Source organism: Acanthochromis polyacanthus, chromosome 5, assembly GCF_021347895.1.
Source record: "Acanthochromis polyacanthus isolate Apoly-LR-REF ecotype Palm Island chromosome 5, KAUST_Apoly_ChrSc, whole genome shotgun sequence".
Taxonomy (NCBI): domain Eukaryota; kingdom Metazoa; phylum Chordata; class Actinopteri; family Pomacentridae; genus Acanthochromis; species Acanthochromis polyacanthus.
In genome coordinates, this window is record NC_067117.1 from 43363175 (window position 1) to 43385547 (window position 22373).

Below are 22373 nucleotides of genomic sequence, written 5' to 3' on the forward strand. Positions count from 1 at the left end.
TGTTCTGCTCCATTCATTGCAGCAGCTTGTCACGCTTTAATTTCCATCACTGCAGCAATCACAGTGCATAACGCTGCCTTATTTACCATTGCTGCCAGCAGCACTCATTCAGATAGCACCATCACAGCAGGAGGAGCACCGCTGATTAGATTTATTTTCTTTTGTCAATTCATGACCACAGCCTTTGCACCAGAGGCTGAACCTGAACAAAACTGTTGCCTAACTTGCTCTCCACCGTATTTAACAAATCTGAATCTTTTAGGTATACAGCCAGTAAAAAGGTTTTAAAAACTGATGCTATTTACATATTTTAACTTTATACATAAGTTTTAGAGCTACCTGGCAAGTATTTTCCTCCACGGATCTTATCTACACCTTCTGATCCTTGACCTGTAATCCCACCGGTTTAAAGACGGTGAAGCAGGCTCCTGTACAGCCTCCTCTTACTGAGGTAACATCATGGTCAGGCTGCACCACACTACTATTCTGCTTTGGGGGGGAGGCTCTAGCTTGTTTATATTTGTTTAATCCAATTAAAGTTGTTGTGGGCGCAGCTTACAAATGACAGGCTCTGTTATCACATGTAGTTAATGCATAACATTTTATGCACACCAGGTTACTTCACCAAGTTCTCACCCTCACCAGAAAAAAAGATTGTTCTTGCATTATTTTTCAGAACAGTCTCACGAGCTTCAATGCACTTCGTCCACTGGTGTTTAAGATTCACAATCTCTTCACAGAAGGAGGTGGCATCTTCAGCCTCCAGATACAGCATGGACGACTTCATCAACGCAGACCATGCAAGTGGGATCTCAGTTTGAGAAAGAGAGGTCAGAAAACACTAGCCGGGTCAGTAAGGCTCAAGGGGCAACAGTTTAAAGCCACATTTGGCTGCTTGCTTCTGCCTCCTGTGCTGTGTTGACGGACTCTTTGTCCTGGAGCAACAGCAGCCAGCTTCAACTTTTCCTCTCCTTTTTTTATGAACATGTGATATAAGGCTTTACAGTACAGGGGGTCATCGATTTACATCTAAGGATCAACATAAGTCGATTTTCGTCATAAATTGGAATTACGGCGAAAATGTAACCAAAGCCGTTCCATGCACCACGATATTCATCAGTTCTTCATAAAGTCATGAACACCAACGACGTTTATGCACGTATTAATCATTTTACAAGAAGATTACTGAATATTGTAACAGACAGATACTGTTGTTGATGTTTCAATGTTTATTGTTCAGTTCCAGATTTACCTAATGTCAGTGAACGTGTCATGTTTAGTTAGCTCACCTCTGATTGGCTGAGAGTCAGCAGTAGAGAGAGCTGGGAATGGTGGCTAATTCTGGAGCTAAGTTATGGGGTTTTTCTAGTTATTCTGGAGCTAAGTTATGGGGTTTTTCTAGTTATTCTGGAGCTAAGTTATGGGGTTTTTCTAGTTATTCTGGAGCTAAGTTATGGGGTTTTTCTAGTTATTCTGGAGCTAAGTTATGGGGTTTTTCTAGTTATTCTGGAGCTAAGTTATGGGGTTTTTCTAGTTATTCTGGAGCTAAGTTATGGGGTTTTTTCTAGTTATTCTGGAGCTAAGTTATGGGGTTTTTCTAGTTATTCTGGAGCTAAGTTATGGGTTTTTTCTAGTTCTTCTGGAGCTAAGTAATGGGGTTTTTCTAGTTATTCTGGAGCTAAGTTATGGGGTTTTTCTAGTTATTCTGGAGCTAAGTTATGGGGTTTTTCTAGTTATTCTGGAGCTAAGTTATGGGCTTTTTCTAGTTATTCTGGAGCTAAGTTATGGGTTTTTTCTAGTTCTTCTGGAGCTAAGTAATGGGGTTTTCTACTTATTCTGGAGCTAAGTTATGGGGGTTTTCTAGTTCTTCTGGAGCTAAGTTATGGGGTTTTCTACTTATTCTGGAGCTAAGTTATGGGGGTTTTCTACTTATTCTGGAGCTAAGTTATGGGGTTTTTCTAGTTATTCTGGAGCTAAGTTATGAGTTTTTTCTACTTATTCTGGAGCTAAGTTATGGGTTGTTCTACTTATTCTAGAGCCAAGTTATGGGGTTTTCTACTTATTCTGGAGCTAAGTTATGGGGGTTTTCTAGTTCTTCTGGAGCTAAGTTATGGGGTTTTCTACTTATTCTGGAGCTAAGTTATGGGGGTTTTCTAGTTCTTCTGGAGCTAAGTAATGGGGTTTTCTACTTATTCTGGAGCTAAGTTATGGGGGTTTTCTAGTTCTTCTGGAGCTAAGTTATGGGGTTTTCTACTTATTCTGGAGCTAAGTTATGGGGGTTTTCTACTTATTCTGGAGCTAAGTTATGGGGTTTTTCTAGTTATTCTGGAGCTAAGTTATGAGTTTTTTCTACTTATTCTGGAGCTAAGTTATGAGTTGTTCTACTTATTCTAGAGCCAAGTTATGGGGTTTTCTACTTATTCTGGAGCTAAGTTATGGGGGTTTTCTAGTTCTTCTGGAGCTAAGTTATGGGGTTTTCTACTTATTCTGGAGCTAAGTTATGGGGGTTTTCTAGTTCTTCTGGAGCTAAGTTATGGGGTTTTTCTAGTTATTCTGGAGCTAAGTTATGAGTTTTTTCTACTTATTCTGGAGCTAAGTTATGAGTTGTTCTACTTATTCTAGAGCCAAGTTATGGGGTTTTCTACTTATTCTGGAGCTAAGTTATGGGGGTTTTCTAGTTCTTCTGGAGCTAAGTTATGGGGTTTTCTACTTATTCTGGAGCTAAGTTATGGGGGTTTTCTAGTTCTTCTGGAGCTAAGTTATGGGGTTTTTCTAGTTATTCTGGAGCTAAGTTATGAGTTTTTTCTACTTATTCTGGAGCTAAGTTATGGGTTGTTCTACTTATTCTAGAGCCAAGTTATGGGGTTTTTCTAGTTATTCTGGAGCTAAGTTATGAGTTTTTTCTACTTATTCTGGAGCTAAGTTATGGGTTGTTCTACTTATTCTAGAGCCAAGTTATGGGGTTTTTCTAGTTATTCTAGAGCCAAGTTATGGGGTTTTTCTAGTTATTCTGGAGCTAAGTTATGGGGTTTTCCTAGTTATTCTGGAGCTAAGTTATGGGGTTTTTCTACTTATTCTGGAGCTAAGTTATGGGGTTTTTCTAGTTATTCTGGAGCTAAGTTATAGGGTTTTTCTACTTATTCTGGAGCTAAGTTATGGGGTTTTTCTACTTATTCTGGAGCAAAGTTATGGGGTTTTTCTAGTTCTTTTGGAGCTAAGTTATGGGGTTTTTCTAGTTATTCTGGAGCTAAGTTATGAGGTTTTTCTACTTATTCTGGAGCTAAGTTATGGGGGTTTTCTACTTATTCTGGAGCTAAGTTATGAGCTTTTTCTAGTTATTCTGGAGCTAAGTTATGGTTTTTTTTCTAGTTATTCTGGAGCTAAGTTATGGGGTTTTTCTACTTATTCTAGAGCTAAGTTATGGGGGTTTTCTACTTATTCTGGAGCTAAGTTATGGGGTTTTTCTAGTTATTCTGGAGCTAAGTTATGAGTTTTTTCTACTTATTCTGGAGCTAAGTTATGGGTTGTTCTACTTATTCTAGAGCCAAGTTATGGGGTTTTTCTAGTTATTCTGGAGCTAAGTTATGAGTTTTTTCTACTTATTCTGGAGCTAAGTTATGGGTTGTTCTACTTATTCTAGAGCCAAGTTATGGGGTTTTTCTAGTTATTCTAGAGCCAAGTTATGGGGTTTTTCTAGTTATTCTGGAGCTAAGTTATGGGGTTTTCCTAGTTATTCTGGAGCTAAGTTATGGGGTTTTTCTACTTATTCTGGAGCTAAGTTATGGGGTTTTTCTAGTTATTCTGGAGCTAAGTTATAGGGTTTTTCTACTTATTCTGGAGCTAAGTTATGGGGTTTTTCTACTTATTCTGGAGCAAAGTTATGGGGTTTTTCTAGTTCTTTTGGAGCTAAGTTATGGGGTTTTTCTAGTTATTCTGGAGCTAAGTTATGAGGTTTTTCTACTTATTCTGGAGCTAAGTTATGGGGGTTTTCTACTTATTCTGGAGCTAAGTTATGAGCTTTTTCTAGTTATTCTGGAGCTAAGTTATGGTTTTTTTTCTAGTTATTCTGGAGCTAAGTTATGGGGTTTTTCTACTTATTCTGGAGCTAAGTTATGGGGTTTTCTAGTTCTTCGAGAGCTAAGTTATGGGGTTTTTCTAGTTCTTCTAGAGCTAAGTTATGGGGTTTTTCTACTTATTCTGGAGCTAAGTTATGGGGTTTTTCTACTTATTCTGGAGCTAAGTTATGGAGTTTTTCTAGTTCTTCTGGAGATAAGTTATGGGGTTTTCTAGTTCTTCTGGAGATAAGTTATGGGGTTTTCTACTTATTTTGGAGCTAAGTTATGAGGTTTTTCTAGTTATTCTGGAGCTAAGTTATGGGGTTTTTCTAGTTCTTCTGGAGCTAAGTAATGGGGTTTTCTAGTTATTCTGGAGCTAAGTAATGGGGTTTTCTACTTATTCTGGAGCTAAGTTATGAGGTTTTTCTAGTTATTCTGGAGCTAAGTTATGGGGTTTTTCTAGTTATTCTGGAGATAAGTTATGGGGTTTTTCTAGTTATTCTGGAGCTAAGTTATGAGGGTTTTCTAGTTATTCTGGAGATAAGTTATGGGGTTTTTCTAGTTATTCTGGAGCTAAGTTATGAGGGTTTTCTAGTTCTTCTGGAGCTAAGTTATGGGGTTTTCTACTTATTCTGGAGCTAAGTTATGGGGGTTTTCTAGTTATTCTGGAGCTAAGTTATGGGGTTTTTCTACTTATTCTGGAGCTAAGTTATGGGGGTTTTCTAGTTATTCTGGAGCTAAGTTATGGGGTTTTTCTAGTTATTCTGGAGCTAAGTTATGGGGTTTTTTCTAGTTATTCTGGAGCTAAGTTATGAGCTTTTTCTAGTTATTCTGGAGCTAAGTTATGGGGGTTTTCTACTTATTCTGGAGCAAAGTTATGGGGTTTTTCTAGTTATTCTGGAGCTAAGTTATGGGGTTTTTCTACTTATTCTAGAGCTAAGTTATGGGGGTTTTCTAGTTATTCTGGAGCTAAGTTATGGGGTTTTTCTACTTATTCTGGAGCTAAGTTATGGGGGTTTTCTAGTTATTCTGGAGCTAAGTTATGGGGTTTTCTAGTTATTCTGGAGCTAAGTTATGGGGTTTTTTCTAGTTATTCTGGAGCTAAGTTATGAGCTTTTTCTAGTTATTCTGGAGCTAAGTTATGGGTTTTTTCTAGTTCTTCTGGAGCTAAGTTATGGGGTTTTCTACTTATTCTGGAGCTAAGTTATGGGGGTTTTCTACTTCTTCTGGAGCTAAGTTATGGGGTTTTTCTAGTTATTCTGGAGCTAAGTTATGAGTTTTTTCTACTTATTCTGGAGCTAAGTTATGGGTTGTTCTACTTATTCTAGAGCCAAGTTATGGGGTTTTTCTAGTTATTCTGGAGCTAAGTTATGGGGTTTTTCTAGTTATTCTGGAGCTAAGTTATGGGGTTTTTCTACTTATTCTGGAGCCAAGTTATGGGGTTTTTCTAGTTATTCTTGAGCTAAGTTATAGGGTTTTTCTACTTATTCTGGAGCTAAGTTATGGGGTTTTTCTACTTATTCTGGAGCAAAGTTATGGGGTTTTTCTAGTTCTTTTGGAGCTAAGTTATGGGGTTTTTCTAGTTATTCTGGAGCTAAGTTATGAGGTTTTTCTACTTATTCTGGAGCTAAGTTATGGGGGTTTTCTACTTATTCTGGAGCTAAGTTATGAGCTTTTTCTAGTTATTCTGGAGCTAAGTTATGGTTTTTTTTCTAGTTATTCTGGAGCTAAGTTATGGGGTTTTTCTACTTATTCTAGAGCTAAGTTATGGGGGTTTTCTACTTATTCTGGAGCTAAGTTATGAGCTTTTTCTAGTTATTCTGGAGCTAAGTTATGGGTTTTTTTCTAGTTATTCTGGAGCTAAGTTATGGGGTTTTTCTCGTTATTCTGGAGCTAAGTTATGGGGTTTTTCTACTTATTCTAGAGCTAAGTTATGGGATTTTTCTAGTTATTCTGGAGCTAAGTTATGGGGTTTTTCTACTTATTCAGGAGCTAAGTTATGGGGTTTTTCTAGTTCTTCGAGAGCTAAGTTATGGGGTTTTTCTACTTCTTCTAGAGCTAAGTTATGGGGTTTTTCTACTTATTCTGGAGCTAAGTTATGGGGTTTTTCTACTTCTTCTGGAGCTAAGTTATGGGGTTTTCTAGTTCTTCTGGAGATAAGTTATGGGGTTTTCTACTTATTTTGGAGCTAAGTTATGAGGTTTTTCTAGTTATTCTGGAGCTAAGTTATGGGGTTTTTCTAGTTCTTCTGGAGCTAAGTAATGGCGTTTTCTAGTTATTCTGGAGCTAAGTAATGGGGTTTTCTACTTATTCTGGAGCTAAGTTATGAGGTTTTTCTAGTTATTCTGGAGCTAAGTTATGGGGTTTTTCTACTTATTCTGGAGCTAAGTTATGGGGTTTTTCTAGTTATTCTGGAGCTAAGTTATGAGGGTTTTCTAGTTCTTCTGGAGCTAAGTTATGGGGTTTTCTACTTATTCTGGAGCTAAGTTATGGGGGTTTTCTAGTTATTCTGGAGCTAAGTTATGGGGTTTTTCTACTTATTCTGGAGCTAAGTTATGGGGGTTTTCTAGTTATTCTGGAGCTAAGTTATGGGGTTTTCTACTTCTTCTGGAGCTAAGTTATGAGGTTTTTCTAGTTATTATGGAGCTAAGTTACAGGTTTTTTCTAGTTCTTCTGGAGTTAAGTAATGGGGTTTTCTAGTTCTTCTGGAGCTAAGTTATGGGGTTTTTCTAGTTATTCTGGAGCTAAGTTATGGGGTTTTTCTACTTATTCTGGAGCTAAGTTATGGGGTTTTTCTAGTTATTCTGGAGCTAAGTTATGGGGTTTTTCTACTTATTCTGGAGCTAAGTTATGGGGTTTTTCTAGTTATTCTGGAGCTAAGTTATAGGGTTTTTCTACTTATTCTGGAGCTAAGTTATGGGGTTTTTCTACTTATTCTGGAGCAAAGTTATGGGGTTTTTCTAGTTCTTTTGGAGCTAAGTTATGGGGTTTTTCTAGTCATTCTGGAGCTAAGTTATGAGGTTTTTCTACTTATTCTGGAGCTAAGTTATGGGGGTTTTCTACTTATTCTGGAGCTAAGTTATGAGCTTTTTCTAGTTATTCTGGAGCTAAGTTATGGTTTTTTTCTAGTTATTCTGGAGCTAAGTTATGGGGTTTTTCTACTTATTCTAGAGCTAAGTTATGGGATTTTTCTAGTTATTCTGGAGCTAAGTTATGGGGTTTTTCTACTTATTCTGGAGCTAAGTTATGGGGTTTTTCTAGTTCTTCGAGAGCTAAGTTATGGGGTTTTTCTAGTTCTTCTAGAGCTAAGTTATGGGGTTTTTCTACTTATTCTGGAGCTAAGTTATGGGGTTTTTCTACTTCTTCTGGAGCTAAGTTATGGGGTTTTCTAGTTCTTCTGGAGATAAGTTATGGGGTTTTCTACTTATTTTGGAGCTAAGTTATGAGGTTTTTCTAGTTATTCTGGAGCTAAGTTATGGGGTTTTTCTAGTTCTTCTGGAGCTAAGTAATGGGGTTTTCTAGTTATTCTGGAGCTAAGTAATGGGGTTTTCTACTTATTCTGGAGCTAAGTTATGAGGTTTTTCTAGTTATTCTGGAGCTAAGTTATGGGGTTTTTCTTGTTATTCTGGAGCTAAGTTATGGGGTTTTTCTAGTTATTCTGGAGCTAAGTTATGAGGGTTTTCTAGTTCTTCTGGAGCTAAGTTATGGGGTTTTCTACTTATTCTGGAGCTAAGTTATGGGGGTTTTCTAGTTATTCTGGAGCTAAGTTATGGGGTTTTTCTACTTATTCTGGAGCTAAGTTATGGGGGTTTTCTAGTTATTCTGGAGCTAAGTTATGGGGTTTTCTACTTCTTCTGGAGCTAAGTTATGAGGTTTTTCTAGTTATTATGGAGCTAAGTTACAGGTTTTTTCTAGTTCTTCTGGAGCTAAGTAATGGGGTTTTCTAGTTCTTCTGGAGCTAAGTTATGGGGTTTTTCTACTTATTCTGGAGCTAAGTTATGGGGTTTTTCTAGTTATTCTGGAGCTATGTTATGGGGTTTTTCTACTTATTCTGGAGCTAAGTTATGGGGTTTTTCTAGTTATTCTGGAGCTAAGTTATGGGGTTTTTCTAGTTATTCTGGAGCTAAGTTATGGGGTTTTTCGAGTTATTCTGGAGCTAAGTTATGGGGTTTTTCTAGTTATTCTGGAGCTAAGTTATGGGGTTTTTCTAGTTATTCTGGAGCTATCTTTCCTTTTCTTCCAAGCATCAGAAGAGTCTGACTTACGCTGGGAGCCATAACGAAGGTAAAAATTTAGTGAATGTAGCACAATCCAAGTTGGAGTACAACTGGAGAACGGAAACAAAGCCGTCTGATAGCGCCATGTGACGACGTATTCATCCGCTCCACTCATCAACGAGTTGCATGTAACCAGTTCTGATGTAATGATGAAACGGTGTAGGTTAAACTGAGGACTGGCCCGTAACCAATTCTGGCCTAACGACGCAAGTCGATGACGTCGTAAACCGAGAAACCCTTGTTTACAACTATGCTGCAAAAAGGGAGTTCCACCAGTGGTGTCTGGGTGAGACAGAGTACTCTCGTATGTTCTATATATTAAGCAACAGTAATCCTGATTAGTAAATGAGTCTAGGCATGAATGACAGGTTCTCTGCTCATGTGTTAATATATAGAGTGAATATACAACAAATGTTTGATATCAGTCTGTCTTGGTAACCAGTATTGGCACTGGTCCTGGGGGGAAAGAAAAGGTCCACTCCCAAAATAAACTGTTTGGGTTTGTGAGCAAAACAACTAAAATAATGAAGAAATTCTCAGACTTCAGAATGTGGTGGAAAGTGAAGTGCAGTTAAAGCTCCACAGCAGGTGTTCAAAGCAGATCTGTCAGCATCACGATGAACACTCAGTCACTGACTATAGAGACCAGACCAGCACTGCTCCAAATCAACACATTTTTAAAAAAAAAATGGACCAAAGGCCACAGCATGAGATCTAACCGAGAGTGTTTGGCATGCAGTCCAGCAGACACTGATGCTGGAAAACACTGGCAGTAGTTTCCATCACACTCAGACATTTCTGCTGTTAGTTTTACAGTGACACCACAGCTCAGCCCTGTCCTGGAGGACGTATGAAGCTGCTCTGTAGAACATTTTAATCTGTCCTGTGTGTGGCACTAACTGAACATGTCTGTAGACAACAGAAGCGTTACCATCAAATATGTTGCCAGATTCCCTCTGTCCTCCTCTTCTTCTTTTATGTAATGGTTAGTTGTACCAAACCTAAATGACCCACTTCACATATTTTTTTTAAGAAAACAGCTGTTTTTTAAATTAAAGCAAAGGATTTTTTTTTAGAGAAACAATCACATTTCTGAACTAAGATTTCACAATACCGAAACATTGAGGGATCCACTGACTTGTCCACTGACGGCTAGGGTTGTCAAGATTAACCGGTTTCACGATTACCGCGATTATAAATGGACACGGTGTGATAGTCGTAGCTATATTTAGAAGCCACGATAACCGCAGAAATGTCTCGCGAGAGGCGCAAAGCGAGAGACGTAAGTTTCGGGGAGGCAGACACAGTGGCGCCACGCCAGAGCACATGCTGCAGTCAGAGCGGTCAGAGCACAGAGCGGGCTTGCTTTCACTCACCGGTGAGAATGGCAGAAGGAGGAACTCCCCGGCCGGAGTTGCATCCACCAAAAAAACGTTTGAAATCAGCTGTGTGGGATCACTTTGGGTATCCAAAAGATGATAAAGGTGAAGTAATTGCAGATGGACACCCGACGTGCAAAGCTTGTCGTCGGAAAGTTGCAGCAAAAGGCGCAAATACATCAAACATGATCCAACATCTTCGAGATTATCATCCTTCTCTCTTTGTTCAATTCAAGGTAAACGCACAGTTCCCCAAAAAGCATGTAAAAAGTTACAGCGCATAGGCGAAACAAACACACACGGGTCCTGGAAGCGCTGTGGAGCGGGGGAGAGGAGAGGTGCGGGAGGAGGAGGAGGGGGTCGGGGGCTTACGCGCAGCATCTCCCTTTCAGCACGAGTGTTGATTCCACATATAGTGTATAATATATTGATAGCAGACAAGTAAAATAATGAATAGCCTCTAAGAAGTAAGAAATACTAATGTTATTTGTTTATATTTGATATTACTATATTAAATAGTTCAGTACATATTTTATTCTCTTATTCAAAATTTAATATAAACGTATTCATTAATTTATTTTAAAGATTTATATTTATTTATTTCTTCCAGCAAAAAACTCCAGGTGCCCTTCCTGCTGCTACTGCCCAGCCAACAGTTGAAGAGTCATTTTCCAAATGCATTAAATATGCACCTTCGTCCAAACAAGCCAAAGAGCTCAATCATGCAGTTGCATATTACATAGCCAAGGACATGTTACCGTTTCATAGTGTGGAAAAACCTGGATTTCAGTATTTGATGAGAAAAGCCGTTCCACAATACAAAGTGCCATCACGAACCCACTTTTCCACAAATGAAATACCCAAATTGTACATGGAGGTGAGAGCAAGCATCGAGGAACAAATAATAGGAGTGGAATGGTTTGGGGCAACAACAGATGTGTGGACAAGTAGTGGAGGTGGAGGAGAACCTTACATCAGCTTCACTGTTCATTATGTGAACGCTGATTGGGAACTCAAGGCTCATTGCCTTGAAGCCTTATACTTTCCTGAAGATCACACTGCAGATCATATAACAGAAATGGTTGAAAACATGCTTCAGGACTGGGGCCTCTCTACAGAAAACCTAACTGGCATCACCACTGACAATGCAACAAATATGAAAAAGGCTTTCACAAATTTTCCTTGTGTATGGTTTTCATGTTTTGGGCACAATCTGAACCTGGCGATAAGTAAAGTTCTCAAAATCCCAAGAGTGGAGAAAGCTGTAAGAGCATGCCGCCATCTTGTGCAAGCTTTCTCACGCAGCTGGAAGAAGAAAAGAGAACTAAAGAAGAAACAAGGAGAGCTTGATATCCCTGCACATGCCCTAATTAATGATGTGGTCACCAGGTGGGGATCCACATTTGCGATGATCTCCAGATTCCTGGAGCAGCAGCAAGCAGTATGTGCTGTTTTGGCTGCAGACAGAAGTTCATGGCATCTAATGCCATCTGATTCAGACATCACTGTCTTGGAGACAGTGCACGAGCTTCTGAAACCACTGAACGAGTTCACAGATGTAATGGCTTCAGAGAAACAAGTCACACTCTCCTCCTTGAAACCAGTGCTCGAACACATACAAGGTCAAATCCTAACCCAAAACCAAGAAGACAGCAAACTTACTGAAGAAATGAAGAGTGCTGTTCGAAATGACCTGCTACTTCAGCTGAGGTACACAGAAGAAATGAAAAAGGTCATTGATATTGCTTGTTTTATTGATCCCAGGTTTAAAGGCAACTTCACAGAAAGCCTAGAGGACACTGTGAAATCCTGTGCAGCAGAAGCTGTTGCACTTTCTCCAACTACTGAAATGGCACAAGAACAACCTCATTCAAGCGCCACTGCTGGGGATGATGACAGTGCAGACGAAGGCACCAGCGCTGCATGTTCTAGAAAGAAAAGCACAACGTTGTCAGGACTCCTTCGAAGAATCACAAAAGCTCACACACCAGCTGCGGTACCCAAGACATCTCAGGAAAAAGTAGACTCAGAGTTGAAACTGTACCTATCACTGCCAGTGATTAGTGCAGATGAAGATCCATTGTCTTGGTGGAAGACACGAAAAGAAGAAATGCCTCTTCTTTCAAAACTGGCCAAAAAGTTTATGTGCATTCCAGCAACAAGTGTGCCCTCTGAGAGAATATTCAGCACAAGTGGTCACATTGCATGCCCTCAACGGTCCAGGCTCAGCACTGAGAATGTGAACATGCTTACATTCTTGCATCATAACTTGCAATGACTGAATAAGTTCTGAAAAAAACTCTTGTTCAACAATCTATATTACCTCTGTTATCATGTTATTTATTTGGTTAAATTGACATATTTGTTTTGTAAATTATGTCTACATTGTATTTTTATTCCAGTAAAGGCAGCAAAAGTAGCTTAAAATCTTGTGCCTACAGTTCCTAAAGTTAATTTATGTTCATGTTCTATTCTATCCTTTATTATATAGTGTGTAGTTTTGTACCTTAAAACACTGGATGTTTTAAAATTTCACCAATAAAAATGTTTAAAGTAAAAAACATAATATTTCAGTTGTTTTCTTTCAAAACGCCGATAATCGCGAATAATCGCGAAATCGTGATTATTTCTCTGACAATAATCGTGACTGAAAAAATTGACATCGTGACATCCCTACTGACGGCAAGACAACAGTTTTTAAAGGAGAGTTCCAGTGTATTTCAACCTGATGTTTTTACCATTAATGTGGCTATTATGGCTTTAAGTGTCAAGCTAACTGGTACTCTTCAGCTCTGTTGTAAAGATACATGGAAACAGAGTGTAGTGTGGGAAATGTGCATGAGCTCTCTGCAGCTTTTCAAAGTAATCTTTTCCTTTTCAAACATTCATTTCTGTTATAACTGAAGAAAATTAGCTGATTGGTATGGACACTTTGCTAACTGCATTAGCTGAGCAAGGAGTCCGGCCGCTTTTGGACTTTTCTTTCACTTGATTATGGGAAAGTGAACACTATTTCCAGGATGCAGGAACCACAGGATCATCGTAGACGGAGATTTTCTAAGTCTGCCATCAGGTCCCACTCTCTGCAGCAACAGTTTTCCTCTTCAATGGGGAGCAGAGCAATGAGTGCAGGAACACCACCAGTTTACAGAGGTAAGCTGCCTTCAGAACATCCTCTTGTCCTTTAAGTCAACTTCAGACATGTGACCAAACCAGTGCGCACTGATCTAGCTGCAGGTGATTCAGTGAAAGCATCCAAAATGCAAATTTTCCCTTTAAGGCAGCTGATGTCTGTATCCAGCTCTGGCCTGAGGAAAAACAAATGCTTAAATCAACTTTCTTTGTAAAGCTGCATGTTATTAGTCCCGAGCTGCACTCAGTTTCCCTGAACCTCTACAAAGCGTCAGCCTGAGACTCAGAACCACAACAGTCACATCAATGATAAGTAGACCCGGTTGAAACATAGCATCCTTGGAAAATGTAAGGAAATGATGATTTTCTCTGTTTTATATCACTGCAAACTAAACATCTCAAGGTTCTGTAAAGTGAGATGGACAAACGTTGGCGAAACAAATTAATCTAAAAGACGGTGAGATGGAGAGATACACACAGACACAAAACAAAATCGCAACTAAGAAGCCGTATTTCACTGGCGACTGACAGTCACATGGCAAAAATGAAGGGACTTTTTAGTTGAACTGGGTTGAACTGCAGGCTGTGTTTACACAGAGTACAAAGGAGTCCTGTAATGAAATAAATTAGAGAGACTGGACAGAGAAGGACAATAAAACATACTTGAATGATAATAAATACACCATGACATAACCGTGGTATTTAAGGGAGCAAGCTGATACATTCTGCATGGTGAAATATCTCTGGAGTTAATGTCTAAAACGCCTAGTTTGTCGAGTAAAAATGTAAATCTATAACATGGGAGCCACCATTTCTGGGCATGTCATCATGGTAAAATATCAATATTATGTACAATTACCTCTTTTTAGTGGGCTGCACAGTGGACTAGTGGTTAGCACTTTCACCTTACAGCAAAAAGATCCCCGGTTCAAATCCCGGCCTGGGTCTGGGATCTTTCTGCATGGAGTTTGCATGTTCTCCCTGTGCATGTGTGGGTTTTCTCCGGGTACTCCGGCTTCCTCCCACAGTCCAAAAACATGCTGAGGTTAATTGGTTACTCTAAATTGTCCGTAGGTGTGAATGTGAGTGTGATTGTGTGTCTGTATATGTAGCCCTGTGACAGACTGGTGACCTGTCCAGGGTGTCCTCTGCCTTCACCCGAGTCAGCTGGGATAGACTCCAGCACCCCCCATGACCCTAGTGAGGATAAAGCGGTGTATAGAGGATGGATGGACCTCATTTTAGTAGGGCTGGGCGATACGACGATAGATATCATCTGGACAATAGAAAATGTCTATCATTTATGTGAAGATCCTATCGTTTATATCGCAGTGTCGCAAAACATGCTTTACGGCAGTATTTCAATCACCGACGTGACTTACGGCAAGCGCAGGCACGCAGCAGTGTTGCCAACTTAGCGACTTTCCAAAGTGTCCTTTTTTTGGTCAAAAGCGACTAGCGACAAATCTAGCGACTTTTTCTGCCGTTTTGGAGACTCTGACAGGAAAACTGGGATCATTCTGCAGTTACTGTCCTCAACAAGCAGCAGGTGCTGCTGTGAGCTTCTCCCCCTCCCAGAGCACAGGCTGTCAGTCCAGTAACCCCACAGCAGACCCAGTGTCTGATTAGAGGACACATCACTCCCCGGCCAGACGGCAATAAATCGCGCATGCACAAAGTCACTACAGATCCCATCCAGACTTACAGAGCGGGATATAAACGAAAATGTTTCTTCACTGTCATACTAAAATAAACCACAGCATTTAGCCTCTAGTTCAAAAACATATTTTGGGTGTTTTATACTCACTTTTTGGTCTCTTCCACAATATTCCTCTCTCCTACAACGCTGATTACAATTACATGCAAACTGGGAAATATGCAAATTAGGAGATGACATCATTTAGCGACTTCTAGCGACTTTTAGGACAGCCAACAGCGACTTTCCTTACTGAGGAGTTGGCAACACTGCACGAGGCTAAAACATAAACAGCTATGGAGGAAGACGGTGGACTCGACTCAAAAGAACAATCTAAACAACAAGATGAGGAACAACCAGCTCAAACCGACGAGCTTGTACCTAAAAGAGGGGGAACCTCTGTCGTATGGCGGTGGTTTGGATTTAAAAAGACCGACAAGGATCAGACTACCGTACTTTGTAAGGTATGCCGCTGCCCGGACCCATTCATTCATTGAATTGACCAAAAATATGCTATATCGTTACGTATATCGTATCGGGATATAAAATAAGCTATATCAGGATATATAATTTTGGTCATATCGCCCAGCCCTACTTTTTAGTTTTGGTAGCACCTGTGGAAAAATGTTGTAGATGTTGAATCAACAATTTTGAACAATTTGGTGAAATAAATAATCAAAGAAATGTTGACACTTTTGTTGTTTCCTCTGTGTCACTCTACACAAAAGACATTTCTGAGTTCTGACTACTTTTAGTCATGGTTGTGATGTCCATAGTGGTGCAAGCCTTTCTACTGCAGTAAAAATTAACCCACAGTCAATACAAATAAAGCCCAGAAACTGCTTGCCGTTGAGGGGGTTGATGAAGGACAGACCCCTCCCAGAAAACCCCCCCGCTCACTACAGATTTGTGCAGAAGGACAACATGTGCCTGACAGAAGCAGACCAAGTGCAGAAATCTGGCATCAAATGGGGGGTGGCTGAATTTGAGGCACAAAAAAAGTGAAGGAACCTTTCCATACAACTGCCAGCTTTGGTCATTCAGAAACCCAACAGACACAGAACAAAGCAACATCAACTCTGTGTCCTGAACACACCATTTCAGCCTTCATTTTACAACAGGATATAGGTCACTCAGCGCCACTTCAACAGATACAGCTTTATAGATGTAGTTTGGTTTAGCTCCAAGTTTTGACAGTTTTTTAGTTGTAAGGCTCCATGAAACGTCAGCAGCATGGCCCAGCCTGACAGGGATCATTAGAGCCTAAAAGTCCTAGCTGAAAGTGTAAACAGCAGAGACGTTACCTGTAAGGTGTTCTTCCTGAGTGTCAGCCACTGATGTGTCACAGAGCAAGGTTCACCGTCTGGACTCTATCTCAGCCTGACTCAGTAGCTCCAGCTACAACCCTTCCCTTCTACTTCATTTTCTTTTGTGGTTTCAGGGCGAGCAGCTGACTTTTCCACAGCACAAGTGAAGTCATCCCATAACACAAACTTTCTTTCTTTCTTTCCACTCTTTGCTCCTCCTCTCCTGAGAGTCAAACAGCTGATTTTTCTTCCTTTAACTTGTGAAAGCTAGCGTAGCTCCACCCTGCTCTCTGTAAGAAACAAACACTCCTCTCTGCTGCGGTTCTTTACAACCACGATGATCTGTGGGAGACTTAAAGCGTCCTGAAACTAACCTGGCAGTCCATGAGGGGCTACCTCATCATATTTAAGTCCCACCAACTTTCAAAAGAGCAGTGGTTCTGAAAACAAAGCACCATGTGACGATGAGTAAGTGTTTGAAGGAAATATGGGTGGTGATTAACAGACTGATAAGGAAACAAAGGAGAGCTACTGTCAGGAACTAAACAGATGTTCTCTCAACAGGTTGGACTACATTACTGCCTGGCAAAACAAAGTTTATTGGACATAAATTACTTCCAAACAACTGTGGTTCCACATGCTATGGATTCACATTTTTACAGCCTCTACACATCGATAATAGAAAGATATCTCAGCATGCTCCCCTGTCAACCTTTTTTAAACCAGCTTACATTTACTTCATGGATCAAGGGTGTTGCATTTCCTTGTCAGTTTTTCTGTGTAAACAGCCTGGAGTTCTGCTGAATAAATCTTTTTGTTATGTGACTGCCAGAGCGGAGTCAGTCATGACTTTGAATATGCACCAAGGAGTGCACATTTTTATTATATTAGTTGGGATCTGCACAAAGGTTATATGTTTGTCAAATCCTAAAGGCTGATTTAGTTAAAACATGACAATTTTAAGATCAGATTTGGTTGTTTTTCACAACCGAATCATGCATCATTCATGTTTCTCAATCAAGAAGGGCTGAAAAGCTTTACGTAGTCCAATGATTCTTTCAGCTTTTACAGTTTCTACCTCTATTAATGATGTAATTAATACATTCTTAAATAAAGATAAAAGGCCTGTCAAACCCGCCTGTCGGCTTTGGTTTTTAATTTACAAATTGTTGTGACATGCTCAAACAGCATATCCTGCACTGTGTGTGTGTGTGTGTGTGTGTGTGTGTGTGTGTGTGTGTGTGTGTGTGTGTGTGTGTGTGTGTGTGTGTGTGTGTGTGTGTGTGTGTGTGTGTGTGTGTGTGTGTGTGTGTGACCACGTGAATAATAATGTGAGAAAATGACTTGAACAGAATCACAAAAGCAGAAACTGCTGCTGCGGCACATTTTCCAACGTTTTTGGGGGCATTCCAAGTCATGATGTGACAGCAGACGTTTCATATTAGAAGGAAAACACAAAAACACGGCTTCATTTGACACGCTGGTTTTAGGATTCTGTCACTAATGAAACGGTGGCAGGGGGCTGCTGTACTAAAAAAACTACTTTAAGAGCTGAATGCAAAATTAAAAAGGTCAATAATTTCTTCTTCTGCGTCTCCGGATTCACACCTACAGCTGTACCACTGAATCAGCTCGTCAATGAACAGATTTCTGCTCACACCCAGGGGGCAGCTGTACAGAAGTGTATCTGGCAGAGCTCCAGATGGCTCCTGCTAATGCTGGGGAGACAGACATTCTTCAGCTATAAATAAATCTGTCATTTAGCTTCACATCACTCTCTTTGCAGCTGCACTTCACCAGAACCAGAGCTGCCTAGACCTAAACACAACAAGTTGAGTCATAGCTGTCCTTTTGATATCTGGCTTGTTGAAGGAAGTTATTCTAACATGTGAATCTAAGATCTGAGGTGTCATCACTAAAGCGTACGTCTATGATGGTCGAACTTCCTCTGAACTGAAAAATTAAAGATTGACAACCACTAACTTTTTATTTTAATAACTCTAAATGAACTCACTGAACTTCAAACCCCACCAATACGTTTGAATGGCATGCTATCCTTAAAAACAGAAGAAAAAACTTAAAATGACACCATTTATTTGAAGCCATTGGTGACTCAGTTGAAACAAAAATTCTGACTTTTCAGCTGAACTGAAGACTGTGTTCACACATGGGATGGATATTTATGATGGAAACTAAACTAAACTGGAAGCAGAACAGCTGTGCTACCAGTGACACCGCTGCTGTGGAGTCCTGTTTGATGATATTCAATCTGTCAAAATAGATTTGGACTATAGATGTGATTCTGAATTCAGATTTCACAAAATGTGACTGAACACCAACTCTGTCTGTGACAAACTTCTGGTGAGATGATGTTCAGTTCTAAAGCATCAATTCTTTATTTGCCAACACTGACAGCAAACCACCAGACTCTGCTCCATTCTAAATTCATGCTGGTCAAGATGCTCGTCTGCCATTTCCAGACAGAAAGCTGGACAGCAGGGCAGCAGATGGCACATCCCACCACAGCACCGTGACCCAGCATCACCAGCACACATTCTGCATTACATGGACACAAAGCACACCGGTGGGCTCAGCTCCATGCCCAGTCAGCTGCTGCTCCGCTACATCCACTGCAAAAAACAGAATCAAGAAAATCCCCTAAAAACAACTGGCAAAATCTGGTGCCAGAAAAAGTTTGTTACCATATGGTGGAATACAGTAATGTTAAAAAACTGGACAACTAAAATAAAGAAAATAGCAGCAGATACCTGTAAAATACTGATATTCTGGAGTGGTTTAAACTGATGATCTAAAGCCATGTCATTGTATGGTCACACACTGTAAAAGGACAGATTACTGATGATTTTTGAAGTGGACAATAAATACGGCTTTGGACTGAGTGAGTCAACACGTAAATTAGTACTTTTTTCTGTGACATCATTAGATATTATCTGCAATAGTAACAGGAAATCTTTCATTGAAATAAAACAGGAAATGTCAGAATAAAATAATTATAATCACATTTTTTATATTATAATAAAGTAATTTTAGAGTCAAAGGTAAAATATCATTTTATAAAACTTTGATATGGATGGTATTATTTGTTTTGTTATTGCTTTTTATGATTAACTAGCAAACTGAAACACTCTGTGATTTTACTGGTTATCTGTAATTCAATGAAACAAGGCCATCTGTAAAATAACGGCACATTGTTTTAGAAATCAGTTAAAAAATTCTTATTTACAGAGTCGCTGTTAATTAGTCATGATAAGATGTTTAATTTCAGTCAGTATCATTCATTTTTGATCATTATTAAAGACCTATTTTTCACAAAACCAGCAGAAAAATAGGTTTAATTTAAATATAGGCACCTTACTGTGAATTTAACACATTTTATGTTAAGACAGTGATGGAAAACACACAAAAAGAATTTCAACACAAAAATGAATGAGAACGATGATAGCTTGATAAGCATTAAGTAAAGTAAGTAAAACCCTTCAGCACAGGGAGGACAACGTGGTGGCACCATGCTGGGGTTAAGGTTCAGACTGGCTGGTCTGGACCAGGGGGAAACAGATGGAGATGGTCTCTGCCTGCACACTGACAGACGTCTGTCAATCGCTGAAACAGGCCGTGGGTTTATGGCTTAGCTAGAAGTGGTGACGGACACGGGGCTGAGGGTGTTTTTAGATGGTAAAGTCTGCTGCAGCCTCTACCAGGAGAGGTCTGGATCATAGACTAGCATGACTGAAGACCTGCACAGAAGCCATGAGGAGAGCAACGGAGGACGAAGAAGCTCAGTTAACATGGTCTGTTAATGAGCCAGGAAGGCAGCAGACCAGGCTTTGTTCATGAAATCTAACTTTCTGGAACACGTTTTCAAAGTGGTTTGTATCTCAGTGGAACAAACAAACAGCTTGTTGTCTTATTACTGCTGATGAAATGTCTTTTTCTGCATTACACCACCATTCATTGTGCAAAACTCTGAATCTTAAATGGCTATCACACAGATCATACACATCAACACAAACTCACCATTCCCTGAATCAACTGAAAAACAGCTTTCCTCATCAACAGCAAGAATGTCTCAGACCACATCACTATGCAAGCAGAGCATTTGGTGTGTCTGTGTGCAGATTACTAAAGACAAACGCTCACTTTATTTCATTGAGTCAGCATCTACAATACTGGACCAGTAGACCAAAGAGTCTCTGATTAGAGGAGCTCAATTATGAAAATGAAGTTAGTCCTACTGTCCTTGAGAACATTTAACAAAAACTTAGAATGCAGAGGTTAGAACTAGGCATGTCTTTTAACCATTTGCACATGGTTCATTTTCAGACCCCACACAGCTGAAATTGAGTGGAGGGGCAGTTCCTTTTATCTTGTAACATACTCGATAAATACATCTGAAAAGTTCAAAATACCATTTTAAATACCTACAGTTTATGAGAAAACAGTTTCCAGCAAAGTAGAGCTGGTGGAGCAGATTTAAGCTGGAATCACCTGTCTGTCTAATTATAACGTATTAAACAGTAACAGATAACCAGCTGCCATTTAAGTCCTTGAGGAAGTTTAGTGAGTGGTATAAAAGCTTCATAGATCAGTGCTTACTCGCTTCGTCGGCGTGCCTCCATCCCATCAGGTAGGAAGAGTTTGATTGTTGACACGATGCAGCCATGAGTGACTGGAGACACAGACAGACAACAGTACCGTTAATGGTCGTGAAGCTGCATCATGTCAGAAGACCTGCATCATCACCTGCTGCCACCTGTTCACCTCTCAGATCCACAGTGATGCAGGTTAAAGCTCATTAAGACTGAGGTTTGGACAGAAATCACAGCTTTTGTGATGTGGGAAGGCCTAAACTGCAACGCCTCTGACAAGATCAGCTGTTTTCAAGATTACTCCATGACTGCAACGTTCAGCAGAAACATGAGGATTTAATGCATGGTTCGAGGACTCAAACTTGTCCTGTTCAGTTTTGGCCTCACAGTTTTATTCGAAGGATGCAGCATTTCAACCCTTCACACAATCTACCCTCTGATTACACAGAGGTTAAGAGAGGACAGAAAGTTCCTTAGATAACAACACTAACGGTTGTTTCTCCTTTCACCTGTTAACTACAAATGGCACCATTTAAACTCAAATAACCACTTGGCTAAACATGCTGCAGGTGTTTTTCATGTGATGCATTAGCTTCTGCTTGTTTACATTAATATTCAGCCTGTCTGCATCGCTGCCGTTAGCTTCATAAATAGAAACGTGTTACATCAATGGTCTTCCAGGGATTGATTCATTATTCTGGACATCAGGAGGTACTGACTGCCTGTAAAACTTTGAACCCTAACGGAGACTACTAAGTCTAACTTGTTCAGAGTTTACTCAGAGTCAGCTCTAAAACATTGGACTCTGTGTGAAAGCAGTCAATGGAATGGCTGCATTTTGTTCAAACAGACGGCCAAACATCAGCAGTTTGCATATCACAGCTGAACAAGAACATTTACAGTCCATCTATAAACAGCAGCAAGTTCTTCTGTTCTATCAGCAGCTGATAAAACTGGGCAGGTACACGCTGATCTGTTGTCATCATTTCAGTATAAAATAAACCCGCTATAATGTAATATGCTGCAAATACTAGCCCTGTATGTTTATTTCTAATTATTTATGCTCATAAGGCTTCAGACTGCACTCAATGCACTGTGGCCAGTTTAGCTCATCTAGAAAAACACTTACAGACGTTTCTTCTACAGTAGTTGGTATGATCTCAGTCGATGAGTTACTGTTCTGCACATCGATATCAACTGTAGTTACTGATGTGATTGTAGCTTGTTGATTTGAATATATCCTGGTTCCTTTACGGTTGTGGACAAAACAAGCCACTTGAGAACGTCGTCCTGACCAACATTTGTCACCATTTTCTCATATTTTCTTGTAATTCCACATTGTATGTGCGTGTACCTTTGCGTGTGTTCTCAGTCACGTCGACGCCAAACTGGATGATGTCGCCGGAGAGGACTTCGCAGGGCGGACTCTCCTCTGAGCCGCGACTCAACCTCTGGCTGTTGATGAACGTCCCGTTGCTGCTTTTAGTGTCCTGCAGGTAGAACTGAAACACACAAACACAACCGGTGAGAATCATTTCAATGATATCATCAAACTAAAAAACAATTAATCATGAGCAGAAAAGTCAAGCTAAAATCCTAAGAGAAGGGAGATGAAGCCACAGGACGATGGGGAACATTTTCCACTGTCACAATCAGCCAGTGAGACGACACAGTAGAACAGAATACAGAAGAGTACACTGACACAGCAATGATAATACACAGATAGACAAGTGAATGTTTGGTCACATTTAATGACCAACAGCTGTTCAGTGCTGACCAAAGAGGTGGATGTTCCACACAGGGCTTTGTTAGCTTTGTTGAATCCCTGTTGATATTTATTTATCTTTAAATAGGTACACTGCTAACAAAGTGCAGATCTATTAAAGCAAACAAAGACAATGCAGATGTTCAGTGAAGTCC

General features: G+C 39.9%; 1 protein-coding gene across 1 annotated transcript in view; it reads right to left on the minus strand.

Annotated features, from left to right (window-relative positions):
- The window catches only part of slmapa (sarcolemma associated protein a), a 102142-nt gene that overhangs the window by 48981 nt on the left and 30788 nt on the right, over nucleotides 1–22373 (minus strand). The window contains 2 exon segments of the mRNA XM_051948227.1: nucleotides 20461–20533; nucleotides 21808–21955. Coding sequence (XP_051804187.1) covers nucleotides 20461–20533; nucleotides 21808–21955 — 221 coding nt within the window.